Here is a 16587-nt window from a genome sequence, read left to right as displayed (position 1 = left end):
AGCATAGACAATAGCGAGTCGGAAATGACAGTTGTCTAAGCCCAAGAGACTCAGTCTTTTTCCAAATTATCAAGTTTAAAAGGATCATGATAAACCGTTACACGTAAAACATAGTTTAATATAACTTCATGCTATCTGCCGTGTAATATCACTAGTGTATTTATTTGTGCAATATAAATAAAGGACAAAACGATATAAACACCAACGCGAGTTTTCCTTAAAAACTTGCTTTTCCCTCCACCACCCGCCACGTCTCCACACCCGTTATGCAGGCGTATACCGTGGCGTAACGAACGATAGGCGCTGTTCAAATTTGTGCCGAAAGAGTCCCAGGAGCAACTTCCCAAGACCTTGATTGGCGTGCACTAGAGTGTGCGTGATCCCTACTTCCATATAATGTATTACGGTCAATTCTCGATGAGAAAAGACCTTCTCGCTCGCCGTATAATGCCGCAAACTTTTAAAAAGCTGAGAAATTTTCCCTCGTAGATACCAAGTCGCAATGGCCGACCGTTCCAACTGAGGGTCGGACTGACTAGAGAACACTATTCATACAATATCACATGTCACATACCAATGGAACCGTCTCAATATAAAATAATAACGGGGGTAGTTGGCTAAACAATTAACGACTATTCCCCTTATACATTCTTTTATTGAAATGGAGCCTAAACGAATAACAATGATAACAAAAAATAACCAGTGAGACAACTATTTTTTTATAAAAACCTTTATAATATACTACCTCACTTATTTTTTTTTATAACAAATAGCATGTACCTCTGTCAAACTGGAACTTACTTCAATGATGTTTATGAAGAAAACACAGAAGGTTCCATTTAGAAGAATATTCAATATTATTGGATCACACCTGATTAAATACACAAATTAATATGAATTGTTACACTTTTTTATAAAGATGATTCAAATTAGTATGGAATTATATTTGTACGTAAGCGTTCTTATTACCATTGGAATTCACTCTAATTTTTCTATTGTATGATTGTATGTGTGTATCATAAACTCACATGATCAGTAGGTATATTCCGTCAAAAAATATGTGTGCAAATGTTCACATTTTTGCGTAGATAGATGAACTGGTTAATTTTTTTTTTTGTATATACCTAAGTACTATAATTATACTATGATTGAGTTAACGCAATCACTGCTAACCTTTTAATTGCCACATTTAACTAACACGCTAATTATATCTAATGGCCAACTACTCCAAACGCGCCAGTCGCGGTGTTAACACTAGATGCGTTAAGGTAAGATGACAACACGAAATAGTTGCGGCGAAAGGGGATAGAGTATTTTTATATCTCTTCGAACCATAAATGTATTTTTATTAAAGAAAATGCGTCAAAAAGAATAGGTGAGTGCCTATCACGCTGTAAAATTTTCAATAAATTAACTCCATGCCATCATACGTTTATTATTGCTGGTGGAGATTTCCAATAGTTATTCATCATAACATGTAATATAATACTGTTACAGCATGGTTCTTGTGTAGACATTTATCATATCATATACCCACATTAAATTATAAAATACTTTCTATCGAGACCTTTTGAAGACATTCTGCAAAAATGATTACCAGATTAATTTCAAAGCTTTCTCAATGACAAACAAGTTCAGTAGAAATGTATTCAACTTATTTGGTTCCGCTACAAAAAAAAAATGTCCACACCCATTGATATTAAAACATTTTTTACCTCGCATTGATTCATTTATTATGAAAGATCTATACAGAATAAGAATTTACCACCCGAGCAATAAATACTTTTTTTTTCAAAGAGAAATCGTGGAGTCTGCCATTCGGAGTATTGCCAATAATTAACTTTTGGTTTCTTACATTATAATACCGATATAGGGAGGTGCCTGGTATGTAAATTAAATCACTGACTTGTACATGATTAACCCACCTAAGGAGGTGCTTTAAAGTCGCACACAATACCTACACGTAGATGGAATTTATTATATGATAATTTAATAAATATTTCATAAACAAATATATAGAAAATCTTCTTCTTCCACGGCGCTACATCCCGGGGTGGGATTTGGCCTCCTCCACAACCGCTCTCCACTCACTCCGGCTCTCGCCACACTTCTCCAGTTACCGTGTCTTCCTATATGAAGCCAGTCCTCTTCTACGGCGTCAGCCCATCTCCTTCTAAGTCGGCCACTGAGTCTCTTCCGTTGGGGTAGCCACTTCATCATGATCCTTGGCGCTCTAACTCCAGGCATTCTCTCCTAATGTCCCGCCCATCGTAGTCTTTGAGACTTACAGAATCTTATGATTGTTTGTTGTTCAAATAGGAAATCAAATAGATATTACTACAATTTACCGATTTAGTCGTATATTTAGGAATTTTCACAGACATTATTTTAGAATGATTTTACCTGAAAAAAAGAGTAGACTACAATTTTTATCGAATGGGATTCGTTTCTGCGCCTACAGTTGCTGTGTCACTACTTCACCATGGGGATTCTTTTGACGAATACCTAATTACCTACGAAAAAATAACTTGTTTTTAATTTAAAACTACATATTTCAATGTTTCGTGGATGTTTGAGAAGTAATAACAACATCTTATTGCCACAACTATGTAAAGCAATTTACCATTTAATTAAGTGTAATAAAAGATTACTATGTCCGCCATTTTTGTTTGTTCCCATCACCAACTAATTATTTTTCGAACTATACGCATTGTATCTATAAAAATGTATCTCTCCATTCTGGGTTTAACTATTCTTAGATTTTGAACTTAGGATCATATGGGCCTCCTTACATACTAGTACTGGAAGAACATAAGTGGTCCGGGCACAAGTGTCACAAAAAGATTTTTCTAGTGTTTGTATATTTCTTTAATGTGTTTTTAAATTATGCATGTTCAATAAATAATGTTACATCCTTAAATCTTCTTAATTATTCGTTGAAAGAAATAATAGTTTATGGAATATTTATATATCTATTTCAATTTAAATCATCATCCGACCATGTCCGATCCTAATAAGATCATATGGGCCTAGGTGGAGGTTTGTATTACCAGATATAATTTTTACGAGAAATGAATGTCAGCCACTTGCTCAACCTATAAGGTCCATAATCTGACTCGTACACAAATTGAAAAACAATATGTGTACTTGCCAGACCCAGGATGTGAACTAAGGACCCACGACGCGATAGGCCGACGTTTAAGCCGCGCGACCATCGTGGTGTTGTATCTTATTAAATTTGCTGGTTTTTTCGACTGCTAGTTTCAACACACATTAAATGAATACAACAAAAACAATAGGTAAAATGTTATTTATTTATTTTCCAATAACCTATAGATAGTGTGTCGTGATTTGCCATAATTGAACAATGAACCGCGTTTTACCGTTCTATAAAACATTAAAACTATTTTTTTGTGTTTTGATTCGTACATAATGAATTCGGATGGTACCTGCTGTCCGCGTGATTGTTGTCTGTTTATTAAAATTTCGCTGCGGATCAATCAACTCTGTGTTTGGCAATCGACTGTTGGCTTTTAATCAATGACATTGCTCTTTTAGGACTCGGGCTCTTTCCCCAACAAGCCGTATCTCAAAGTGCAATCGAAAACTACTCTTTATACACTTTGCATCCTGTTATCGACATTCACTTCTCAGTAAAGTCCAATATTCACATATACCGTCATGTACGCAATACGGCTTAAACAAACACATTTTTTTGACCCATGACAAAATAGTAATGATATGGTCTTGTTACACTATCATAACGACACATCTTGTAATGTCATTTAGTTGACACAGACATCAGCATGATTGAAATATGCCTACGAGCTAAAATTTCTTTTTATTTAATATTAGAAATTCTATGAGTATTTTAAATATTTATTAGCTGGAAATATACGTATACCATTACTTTTTAAGGAGATCACATCAAAATTTGCGATTTATAGATACATAATATTATATGAACTGAAATACGAAACAAACCCTCAACTGCAAATTTTAATATATTTTAATACAAATACCTTCGAGGCATCTTTACTAGATGTTGCTGTATTTAAAATAATTATGTTTTCTTATTGATTGGAATGAAGATTGGATTTATTATAATGCACTAAAAATATGAATATTAAATGTATATCAATTGATTATAATATTTTGTAACGTATATTATAAATTTAATAATTTACTGACTGGAATGTGACACGGTCATATTAGTGTATTAGCTTTGCAGCATCCACATTTTTTTCAATGGAGCTTTTATCTCCAGAGGTTACAGATACTGGAGACCCCAGGCGCCGAGCCCTGAATGAATCCAAGGCCCTTATACGATATAAATTAAACCAATAAACTCTAAGTAAATAAATAAATATTATACAATTGACAAAATTTGTTTTGTTGCATTCAACTAATTTACGAAATAGGTGGATGTTTCTATATTGAATCTTTTAACTTTACAGCAATGTTTAGTACTTATATGTAATAAGTAGCCACTGAGTGTTAAAAATACAATATTATAGTTACACTGCAATAATTTTTGACGTGTCTATAATATTAAAATTGTGATTCAAACGGTTACCACAAGCATTACTAATGCAATAACTTCCACTAGTTACTTTAAAGCACAGAAAAGAAAAATAAACCCTGCTTTAAAGCATTTTAATTTATGAGAATAAAAAACATTTTTAATTTTTTGTCGCTTATATTTCTTATAATTTTCTTAAAATTTTCCCGCCTTCGCATAATATAACACTCTAAAAAAGCTTGTATTATGAAATTTAAATTTATTACGCGACACGGGTTGTAGCCAAATTAATTGTTAAATATTTAATATTACACGTAGGTTTTTCTTGTTAACTCTAAAAGATGCTTTTACCAACTTTAAAGGTAGACAACTTTTTCGACGTTATTTTCGAAAATTTCAAAAGTGTGGAACACCTTAGTTTATATAATTGGCTTCACGTAATGGTATTACAGGATAAATGGAACTCAAATTAATATTATAACATTACATAAACTGTATTCACTCCTTTTTTAACCACTTCAATATTGTAAATTATACTTACAAAGTATCCAAAGCTTTCCGGACTGCTTTCTGTGTTTAACTATTTATATTTAAATTCACAACAATATACGGTGATATTTTTTCTGGTTTCTTCTTTGACAACTATATATACAATATACATAACATCCATTTAATTCTAGTATATCTAATCTATTATAATAATTAATAGATACTGTACCCTTTTAAATCTTTTAAAATTATATATTTTCAGCCAACTCTGTTCAATAAAAAGCTTATGTTGTATGAAATAACTAACATATTAGTCAGTTTCATGTCAGAATTCTTGTTGGTCATATAGTCCACAGGGAAGTAGATAACATTGAAAAACGTGGTATTTAGTTAGATATATCAAATATTTGACAGGACGAGAAACTGTGCAACGGATGCCCTGCCCAGGAAGGGTGGGATCAAGCTCGGAAGAAGACGATCAGTTACGAAGATGCTACAATAAGAAGAACATTATGGCTAAGAGTTTTTCCACCAAAATTATTATTGTCGGTTAATACAAAAAAAAACGTGATTAAACAAGATTATATACTGAAATTTCTTGGAAATTAAAAAAATGTAGATATTCTTTTATAATGTGTATATACTTAACTCGTATAATCCGTAGTCTTTAAATATTTAGATCGCATTTTCAATCACATTGACTGAAATCAACCAAATACGTGACTATTTATGAAATTGTATAGAGATTTTTTCCAGGGCATAGTTTTCTCAGCCAAGTTCATCGAAGCTAACTGCATGAATTCGTTTTGATTACAAAATATTTATACAAATTTGCTTCGTTAGATTAAATCGTCGCACGACAATACTGCATACTTGCCGATTTTAAAATACCAACAGAACGAGGACAATAATTCTAAAGCACGATCTGGCGGATTAAAAAACTGTCCGTCATCATTATAGTCATCATCATATTATCACCATTTACTTATGTATAAACATAATACATTGATTAATACTAGCTACATCAGTAAATTATCACAAAAAAATCACAAAACATTTTTTTAATAACTGTGTGTGGTAAGCACACGCAACAGAAGTGAAACATTTTATTTCACTTTCCATTCTCGGATATGAATATAGTCATAGTAAATAATATTTATTTTAATAATGTTATAATTTATCTACTTACCTACTAAATTGATATTTTTATTAGAAATAAAATAATTTTTTTAAATTTCAACAATACATTGGTAGGTACCTATGTCTTTCTGGGTTTAGGTCGAAATCCCGAAAGTCGAAATCCCGAATGCTGAAATCCCGAATGGCCGAAATCAATAATGGGTAGGTAGTTATCGAGAATTATAACTGTTTATATTTTTTTTATTTTTCGGGATTTCGGCCTTCGGGTTTTCGGCCTTTGGGATTTCGGCTTTCGGGTTTTCGGCCATCGGGATTTTGGGTATCGGGATTTCAGCCATTCGGGATTTCGGCCTTCGAGATTTCGTCCGGCACCCCGCCTTTCTTCATTCCTAAAACATATTATTTTTTAAACAAATATAAAAACAAGATTATATGGCTATCTGTTAATACTAACATACACAGAATAGTTTTAATAATTGATAATTTATTGGTTTGCGTATTAGATAATATTCTTTAAAACGATGCGCGCAATAGCGCAATCAGCAGCGTGCGCGCTTGCCAATTAAAAGGTATACGAATCAATCGACTTTCATATAAATTATCGACTACATTATAATGGTTTTTCTTCACAGCTTAGGATTAGCTCCTGGAATTTTTCGTTTACCGCGCGGAAAAAAGTATTTAATTCAAATATGATATTATGTTTATTATTTTATTTAATTAGGTGTCATTTTCACATCTTTAAAATGTTTACTTTTAAAAACCTCGATTACCAATATCAAAAATTCTGAATAGAATAAAGCTATTACGTTCAATTGTACCTACCTCTGGAAAATACCAATAATTAGGATTAAGTAAACTATTGTGCTTATGCGAGGCTTGAATCATATTTTGGATATCGTATTTTACGTAGTATAAATAAAATGATTGACATGTCTTTCTTTCGTTTTAAAAACAACTAAAAAACTACATATACCTACATAGGTCTCGAATATTAAATTAACCTTTTGATTACAGATTTTTTTATTTGATTTATTTTGTAATATGTTCAGAGTCATTGTGCCATTGTGCATGCATAACATAACCTTAGAAATTTCGAATCAAAGTGCAACTTAAAAAAGTTTACATACTCTTTCATTGTTAGTATAATATATTTATATAACCCACGCCAAAATTACTGAGCTTATTTAATAAGTAAGAGTGTACAACCGTTGTACTTACATACATGTTCAACAAATAATATTATTTATATAAAGTTTCACAAGAATATATTTAAAATTATTTTTAAAGTTTATGATTGAATTAAAAATTTATTATCCTATTCATTCATTTGAAATTTATCTAATAATTTATTGAACAATAATAGTTATATCAACTTGACTGAATATAATATACGTAACGTATATTTAGTTTTAAAATTTAAAAAATAACTATATTTTCAACAATACATACTTATAAAATATACATAACCAATAATAAATACTAATAAAATTCTTAAATAAAGTCAAGTGGTAAAAAACAATTTTATATATTATGGAAATAGTAATATATGATAGGAAATTAATGTAAACAATCTGTTCTGTAATTCTGTTACATAAAATAAAATATAACATAACATATAGAATGTGTGTAACCGACACGTCGTGTCTAAAACTACGAGAATCTGTTTCGATTATAACTTGATAATGTCGAGGAAAAGCAGTCCCGATTGTTATTAAATGTTGTATATTTTTACAATGTTAAAAATATATTCAGTGTATCCCAATTTTACGTATGTACCAAAAATGCACGTGTTTAATTTAATTCTCGGTTTTACTTTTTCATCTCCCGCAATTTACATCTGAAATATTCAAAACTCAATTTTAATTACGTGTTAAAATTAAGGATAAAATAATTTATTTGAAAACTTCAATTCAATGCATGTCAATCACTGCAACAAACTTCAGACACATGCGTGAGTTTTTATTTAAAGACATGTCTGCAATCTCCAAGATCAAGGTTACACAACGCAATTACTGAATAAGTTTTTTGTTGTATTTTTTTCATTTTTCACCCGTTTAAATTATGTCTCGACAAAGAAAACCATTGCAAGTTCAAGAGAAAATAATATTCTCAAAAGGGTAAATGACCACATTGATATAATATGCACCAAATCAATTAGTATGATTTTTAATTAGACGTTCTTTTCAGTCTCTTCAGGAACGTAAAATCGGGGATTCACTGTTATTGTATTTTTACGAATAATTAACACTTTTAAAGTGGGATAATCATACAGCTCAATCGAGTTATTTAATGTCCAGAAGTAATATAATTATCTGTTGATGAAAGCTGTTATTATAATTAATATAATCAATATCATACTCTTCTTGGATTATCGATAAACTTTTAAAACAACTTCCACATACCCACCTGCATCAACCTGCACCTCGCTCGATTTGCATTGCATAATTTTATATTACACGATAACCAATGTGGATCTCTTAAGTTATATAGTTTATGTGCTTGTCCATTTATTATATTATAAAACATAATAATTAAATTGAAAATACCAGATGCCAACGAATTAATATTGTGAGAATATTTACTACCCAGTTATTACATACATTAGATAGTTTAACTGTTTATCTGTTTCTGTTTATTTACTTATATACATATCCGAGAACTTTTGGTTATAGTGAAAAAATATTTCTTTATCTTCTAATTATCTTATAGTCATCTTCTAACATTTTGTAGCAAACAATTCTCACTAAACCCTATAAGGGACATCTACTGTCCCTTATTGGGGTGTTAATAATAATATATAGGTATAATATGTTTACAATATTATTTCTTTTCATTTTAATATTGTTCTCTGAAATCAGTGCTGACTGAATTGCTAATAACCATTTTGTCTGATATGATGCCTTCGACATTTTGAGACACATAGTGCTTCGTATTAATATAGTTAACTATTTATGTAATAGTATGTAACTGTGTACTTTACACATTTTTTTTTCTATACAAATAACCATGTTTTTGGCATGAGTGGAAAACATGCGCATATGCACTGACAGATAAATAAGTTTGTCCATATTTGGTGGGAAAGTTTTACTGTTTCATTGGATGCAGCGACGCTGGGTTTTATTAAATCGTAAAGTGGACAGTAATTTAAACCACATTTAATTACTAATTGAAAGCAATTCTTGCAAGGTTATCCATATGTTAAGTTAAATGAGTGTGTACAACCATTTGTGTAGCGGCATAAGTTTACAAACCACTGTATAATTTGTTCGCAATTATAATGTATATTGGCGTAGACTAGGCTTCACAAATAATAAATCAATACTGGATTTAACATCCTATTTATATATACTAGGCATGTTTTTAATTATCCTAAAGGGTAATTCGGTATAGTGTAAAGCTATGTATACGTTATAAAGGCACCCACAGTAAATCGTTTATATATAATATGTTGCAGTACTATTTGATAAGAATGAACATAAGTACAGATATGTGTGATATCAAAATGCGAATCGGTCTGCAAAGGAATTCGGTTCCCGTGCCCTCAGGGTGCAAGGAGCGTAAGAGAGAGGCTGGTCAGGCTAGTTGGTATAGGAAGGTAGAACATTCGCGAGTCTACGAACTAAAAGGACGGCGGTTTTCGGGCTGGCGGAACCAGTTTGGGCGGCGACCGGTAACAGCGGTCAGCAGGCATGTCGCATGTCGCGCATGCCAAAACCTCGTTGCGTAACAGCACGCTCTTGCAGTGTCGCGAGGTGGATGGTTGCCCTCGCTGACACGCGCCCACTGGTTTTAAATATCAATGTAATGGCCAATGGGATGGGGTAGCTTATATTCAACAACCTTATTTTATAATTAATATACAAACTCTGAACAAAGCGGTGCCAATATTATCAACCCTAATTATACGACAATATAATAATTATATTATTAAAAAAGTAATATGGTCTCGCTAATGGTATTTAAAAACTTTTTATTTTTGAATAATATTATATTTAATTCAAGTTCACACTTATGCTAAGAATATTCAGTGAATTCAATCATCTAATACAGCGCTGTCCAACTTCTTTTAGGCCGCGGGCCATTTTTTTCTTTAGCAAACATTTCGGGGCCAAAGACGATAGGTAAATGAAAAGTCAGTTAGGTAATGTCAATTCAAAAGTTATTTTTTTATATAAAAAAATCAAAAAAAAAACGTAACTAGAAATAATAAAAACAATAATATTATTAGGTTATTTTTTTTTTTTTTGTAAATCATTTCGTTCGTCATAAATTAATTACGTTTACAAAACAAAGATTATACTTATACGTACTTATAAGTTATTTAATGGTAGAATTGTGGCCTTAGTTGTTGAGCAACAATTTATTTTATGTCAATATCAACATTTGTTGTGGCAAGTATATTTTTTTGTTTTGAAGAAGTATTTTTAATATTCAGTATTATATTGAAATGTTTTCAAATTTCAATGTATGACGAATAATTCTCTCCTCAATGTTTGACTTTAGCGGGCCGCAAAAAAATTTTGGCGGGCCGCCAGTTGGACAGCGCTGATCTAATAGTTTTCATTGCAGATATTATTTTTTATAATTCATATATTGGAATCAGGCTTTCAAGTGAGTCGATTTTAGGGTCTCGTATTAATGAAGTACTTGACACTGCTGGTTTGAGTGGTAGTATATAATATAATATATACGCATATATACTTAGTGAACATAATATTATGTTTACATAAACAGAAATCATAAGTTTAGTATGGGTGTACAGTATAAAATTACGGTTTCAGTATATGGATTACCCGGTGTCCCTAAATGCTTGAAAGTTGGAAGATATATTCTGCATTCGGCTTTTTTTCCTGTTTTATATATATTCTAAATAAGAACTTTATCATTCTGATAATCATAGTCTAAGAAATTTTGTTGTGTATATTTCCATAAACCAATAAGTCCAAATATTATGGTTAAATTCTAAAAAAATACGATCATCTTATACAATGTGTAATTTCACAAAGTATGCAATAATCGTTTACTTTTAACGCCCACCAAATGGATAAGAAAATTTTTTACAAACTCAATGATTAACAAAAACCGATACTAAATAATAAAATAACACAAACATAGTATACAAAAATGGATGATTATTATCCATAACTTAAATTATATCCGATTTGTAAGACAAAGCGTATTTATTTCCAAGCAGTTAAATTAAGCTCCCAATAACACTTGAAGGAAAATACTCATCTCGATGTATTCATAGGGGAAGCAATGGCTTGTTGTGGAAATGTATTTTCATCAGCTACGCATCCTAAACTAATAAGGGGAGTTAACCCTCATTGATGGTCTGCCAGATATCTGAAGGACATGAACGTAGCCGGGCCGACCGTTGGTAACTTTCCACTCATCCCCCATTTTGTTTTTGTATTCGATAAAGCTTCCTTTTTCGAGAAACTTTACAATTAGATTTAATCACGGTAGTTTTGTAGTTATAAAAACCCTCATGTTCCTTATAAATCAATTAGACCATGATAGATTTGTATAGAAGGTTTTTACGAGTGTTTGTTTATAGTTTTATTATACTCGTAGTAAGTACTTTATTATTATAGTTAATAATGATTATACTTCTGTATATCTTGCAACAAAATTTACTTAAATATTATCATTATCTTATCCACTACTGGATGAAAGATTATCAATGCTGTCTCCACCATTTCACTTGATTTGATCGATCCAGTGGGATCCTAATTATGATTTAGATTTTTTATTTTTTTGGATAACTACAATCATTTCTCTATCAAGATTAACTATTCTACCAATCCGATATGCCCATCTCTATTTCGGGCTCTTGCCATATCGTAAGTTTATTTACTACTACATCCATAATATACGATTGGTTGCATTTTATTTTATTACGCTATTTTTCTTATTATTCATAGATACTATACTTATGTATTTGTTAATTTGTCTAAGTTGGCCTTTCATTCGGGGGCTCTGTGTTCGATTCCCGATAAGGTCACAAAACATGTATATGATTTTCTCAAAGCTTAAGTGTTTAACTTGTAGTACTACTATAGTGTTTCACTACATCACTGTAATTCGACATCATGACTTGACAATTCACTCAAGTAGAGGCGAATAAAAAATAATCTAAATTTTTTAAATTAGATAATATAATATTTCTGTCTTTTAACATAATAATCTAATGTTATGATTACTAACTTTTATCTACTTCGACTAACTGCATACTTAATAATATAACAAAGCAACTGCATTTAAATTACTAACATATTTAATTTGCATTATTTTTATTAAATTAGCGAGTATTAAATCAGTATGCAAAAAATAAACTACTCGTTACATGACAAAGTAAGAGAAAGGACGCCATACGAATAGTTAAGAACACAATCAATGTAACTTATAATTATAAATGGCCCAAATTGTGCCCCCAAACTATATTTCGTAATAATTTTATAGTAAGCACCATAATATTATTATCTAGAAAGGAAGTCGGATCATAATATTGAGTCTCATTGAATAAATTCATAATTTAAACTGACTGCAAAATATAATTCAATCATAGATTAGTTTATTTAAACAACGTGAGAACATAATTATAAAATATTCTTATCTTTGATTACAAGCGTCCTAGTTTTTATTCAATCGTAATTATGGGATGTTGGGTCATATTTTACTACATAAATAATAATTATTTTTGACCGGCATCCAGTTTTGTGCTGGACTTTTCCTTATAATTAAATTTGCGGTTGTATTATTCCCTCCCACGCTGTCATAAATCATTCATTACTGTCATCATTGTCGGGAGATCGCCAACCCATAATGGCTCCTAGATTCCAGCAACAATTCTCTCCACCTGACCCTATGCAGCATCGCTGCTATATAATTAAATGCCTCAAGCATCCAATAGTCATCAGTACGAATGGTTGTAAACATTTAGCCAGCGTAGTTTTGGTCTACTTCTTCTCTTACCTACGAAATTGGTAGATATTAGTGGTACGCGGTCCATAGATGCTGTGGATATGGAACATCTCCAGAAATATGCGATAGATCCTACTATGAAACAGATTTAGTGATTAAATATGTTAAATGTAGAATAAGCAATAACTGTGCTTCGAAATTATTAATTGCGCTAAAACCATTGTATTTGCGTTTAGCTTAGTGTTATATATTATTTTTACCGGAAAAGTTCTCTTTCGTAACCGCTTTGCACCCACTTAACCTTAGGTCAAGTTTCCAAGGTGGATATGATCACCAGTATTACAAAAGGTGCTCTAAAGTTTGCTGTTGTTTCTTGTAAACTAGCGATGAGAATATTAAATTGTATCACAAAACATAACATTAAATGATGTAAATACTTTCCGATTTTTCGGGGATTTCTGCATTTTCTTTTGTAAGAAATCGTCGCTTCTTTATATGCGACAAGGCAGTTATGTGGCAAGCCAATTTTCGACTTCGTGATCTGAATATCTTATTTGGAATAGATTCAACCCTCTGTTAGTCTCAACAGACTGTTTTATTCCTAGCAAGATGGGGAACAAAATAATGTCGCCAGACAATAATTGCGGTCGGCAATATAACCAGACAATGTGATATTACTCATAAATTTTCTCTGTCATAATATTTTTCTTGTGTTTTTCTTGTCTTTATTTAAAAAAAAACACAATATTTTAAGACTATAATTGTGTCCCAATTCGACTAGTTTCACTATATTTCTCGTAAACCTACATGGACTCTTTATTTCGGAAGCTATTACAATTTCACATAACAATTCCATTATCATTTTATTGCTGCTTATATATTATATTGTATTTCATTATTTATTATAATATATATGGATTCTTATTATTTACTACAAAAATATTAACAAATTCTCAAGTATGTACCTACATTTATTTAATATTATTTTACATAGATATTATTATTATATTATATTATGTATTATGAACATCGTTTTGCAACTTCATCTTTACATAGTTACATACAAAAAAAATACGCAGCACTTATAGTATCTACCTATTAATTATAGTAAACTCGACAAATTATATCATTTTATTGTAATTACTAATATTATACCGTTAAAAATGGGATCCTGCCAAGTAAATTCTCTCAAAAATAATACCAATTAAATAAAACAATACTATGCAAACATGCACAATATTTATACAAAAATATAAAGTTAGTAAACAGGTACCTTCTAGGAATATCTCGATTCATAAATCACTTCACGTCTACTTACCTGGTGTACAGGAAATTTATTGTAAGTGCTCGTTACCAATAAAATTTACTGACTACCACTACGCCATGTAGAAACTAATGTAACTTTATCTCTTGGAGTTTATAAATCTCTGTATAATTGTGATTTTATGTTATTGAATGAATATTTATTATATTTTGGTAAGATTTCAAAAATAATCCATCCCATTTTATATTGAATTCGTAGAAGCTTTCGGGAGCTTTTGAGTTTTTTTCTCTCGTATTATAATTTGAATTTTCTTGAATTTTACACTTATCGGTGCCTATAGTATGTTATTTAAGGCGACATATTTAAAACATTTTTGTTAGTTTTCAAAAATAATTCATACCCATTTTGGGTTTGTTATCTGTAATATCTTATTACATTGAATTCGTTAAACTTTTCGAGAGCTTTTGCGTTGTGTCTCAGAATGATTATTATTCAAAAAAGAAAAGCATTTAAAAATATAATGAGTCATGGAATTAGTAATTATTGTAGTATATTATTATATGCAACTTGTGTACAGGACTGATGAGTACTTATTTTAAATAACAGGATATGAACCATTTGCCCTAATATTTATTTAAGCATCAAACAATGTTCTCAATTTTTATTATGCCAATTTATGGAATGCAAATAAAGAATAGTTAATTATGAAAATGTAAACAGAACACTGTGTTACACATAATTGAAAAGAATTAATATTAATTACTCAGTACAAACTAGCCATTGAATACATATGAGAAATTAAAATATTATTATAAATATAGGCATTTTATTAACTATGAACAAAAATAGTAAAACAACATTTTACTTGATACCTTGTCTAAATTTTAAATTTATTTCTTTACGTGACAGTGCTATAATGCGGATATAAAAAAATATTATTTATTGCCCTGTTACTAAATTTAATAAAGGCATTATTAAATGTTATGTCAGTATTTTCAATGTATTACAATATATTGTGTTTATATTTTTTTGATTAATATGTTACCTATTTGTTAGTCAAATGAATTCTAATCGTCATTTTTTATTTAATTTATTGAATGCAGCACCTGAGTTTTCAATAACAATCACATTAATAATTGAAACTGAAATTAAAAAAAAATATTGGCACTTCCATAATGTATCAGTGTCAATATCAGACTGTTTGGAACATTTTTTCACACCATATGTTTTGAATTTGAATTAAACTGGACCAGTTATTGTGTTATTCTGACAGTTGTATAATTATTTATTTACAGGTGATATTGAGGACTGTATAGTAACACCGGCCTTCCAAGGTCAGTTCACTCCTTTGCCTGAAGCATTATGCGATGTCATCATGGACTTAACGTCACAGGTAAACAATATTGTATTATATAATCAAAACTGAATACACGAATACAAAAATGTCGATACACTGATTCTATCATATTATGGGAGGCCAACGTTAACATATAAAGAATAAAAACGCCCACCTCTTTTTTCATTAACAACTGTTTACTATATACATAAATGTCAAGATCATAGTTATTGAAGGAATACTGAAAAAAACTTGTTCTATTTAAATTGAGCTTTTATGATATATGAAAATGAAGTTGAAATATGATTTGTGCTTTGATTATATTTAAATGGGCCGGATTCAGATAAAATTGCCTTACAATAGTTTTACAAGGCCGACAACAGCTACTATATGACGAATCATCTTTATATAATATGTCTATCGAATGAGTGATTTTTCATCTAAAGTTCATTATTTAAAAACTCTTTAATTACATGGATTGGAGGGTAAAGAATATTCTTTTTATTTTATTCATGGCTAAGAATTGGCATTATCTCCAGTGACTAAATTTACAGTGATATTATGTACAGTTTTACGATAGTGCATGTAAACGAGCTTTGAAAGTAAAATTTCAAATAATAATTATAAAATATCATGCATTGTAGACATTTTAAGTAGGTACCTATGGTTTATATTTACTTTTATTTTTTAACCGAGAAAAAATCTTTTTTCTTCAAGATGTTTTGAAAAGAATAAAGCCTTTATTATAATATTTCATATTATCTTTTATAATTTATATTTGGTAGATTGTCATTCAATTAGTTACATTGGATAAACATCCCCAGTGAATACCTACTTTAAATTCCAAAAGGGTAATCTGAGACAATAATAATATTATGTTTTAATAATCAACATAAATTCCATTTC

General features: G+C 30.4%; 1 protein-coding gene across 2 annotated transcripts in view; it reads left to right on the top strand.

Annotated features, from left to right (window-relative positions):
• The window catches only part of ko (Stork-head domain-containing protein knockout), a 364781-nt gene that overhangs the window by 326508 nt on the left and 21686 nt on the right, over positions 1–16587 (top strand). For both annotated transcript variants that reach the window (XM_085952081.1, XM_085952082.1), the window contains one exon: positions 15641–15738. In XM_085952081.1, coding sequence (XP_085808207.1) covers positions 15641–15738 — 98 coding nt within the window. The remainder of the gene's footprint in view (positions 1–15640; positions 15739–16587) is intronic.

Source organism: Rhyacophila brunnea, unplaced genomic scaffold (assembly GCF_057557595.1).
Source record: "Rhyacophila brunnea isolate RB1 unplaced genomic scaffold, BYU_Rbru_1.0 scaffold_3, whole genome shotgun sequence".
Lineage (NCBI taxonomy): Eukaryota > Metazoa > Arthropoda > Insecta > Trichoptera > Rhyacophilidae > Rhyacophila > Rhyacophila brunnea.
The sequence above is the reverse complement of the archived record's forward strand: the minus strand, read 5'-3'. Positions and strand labels throughout refer to the sequence as shown.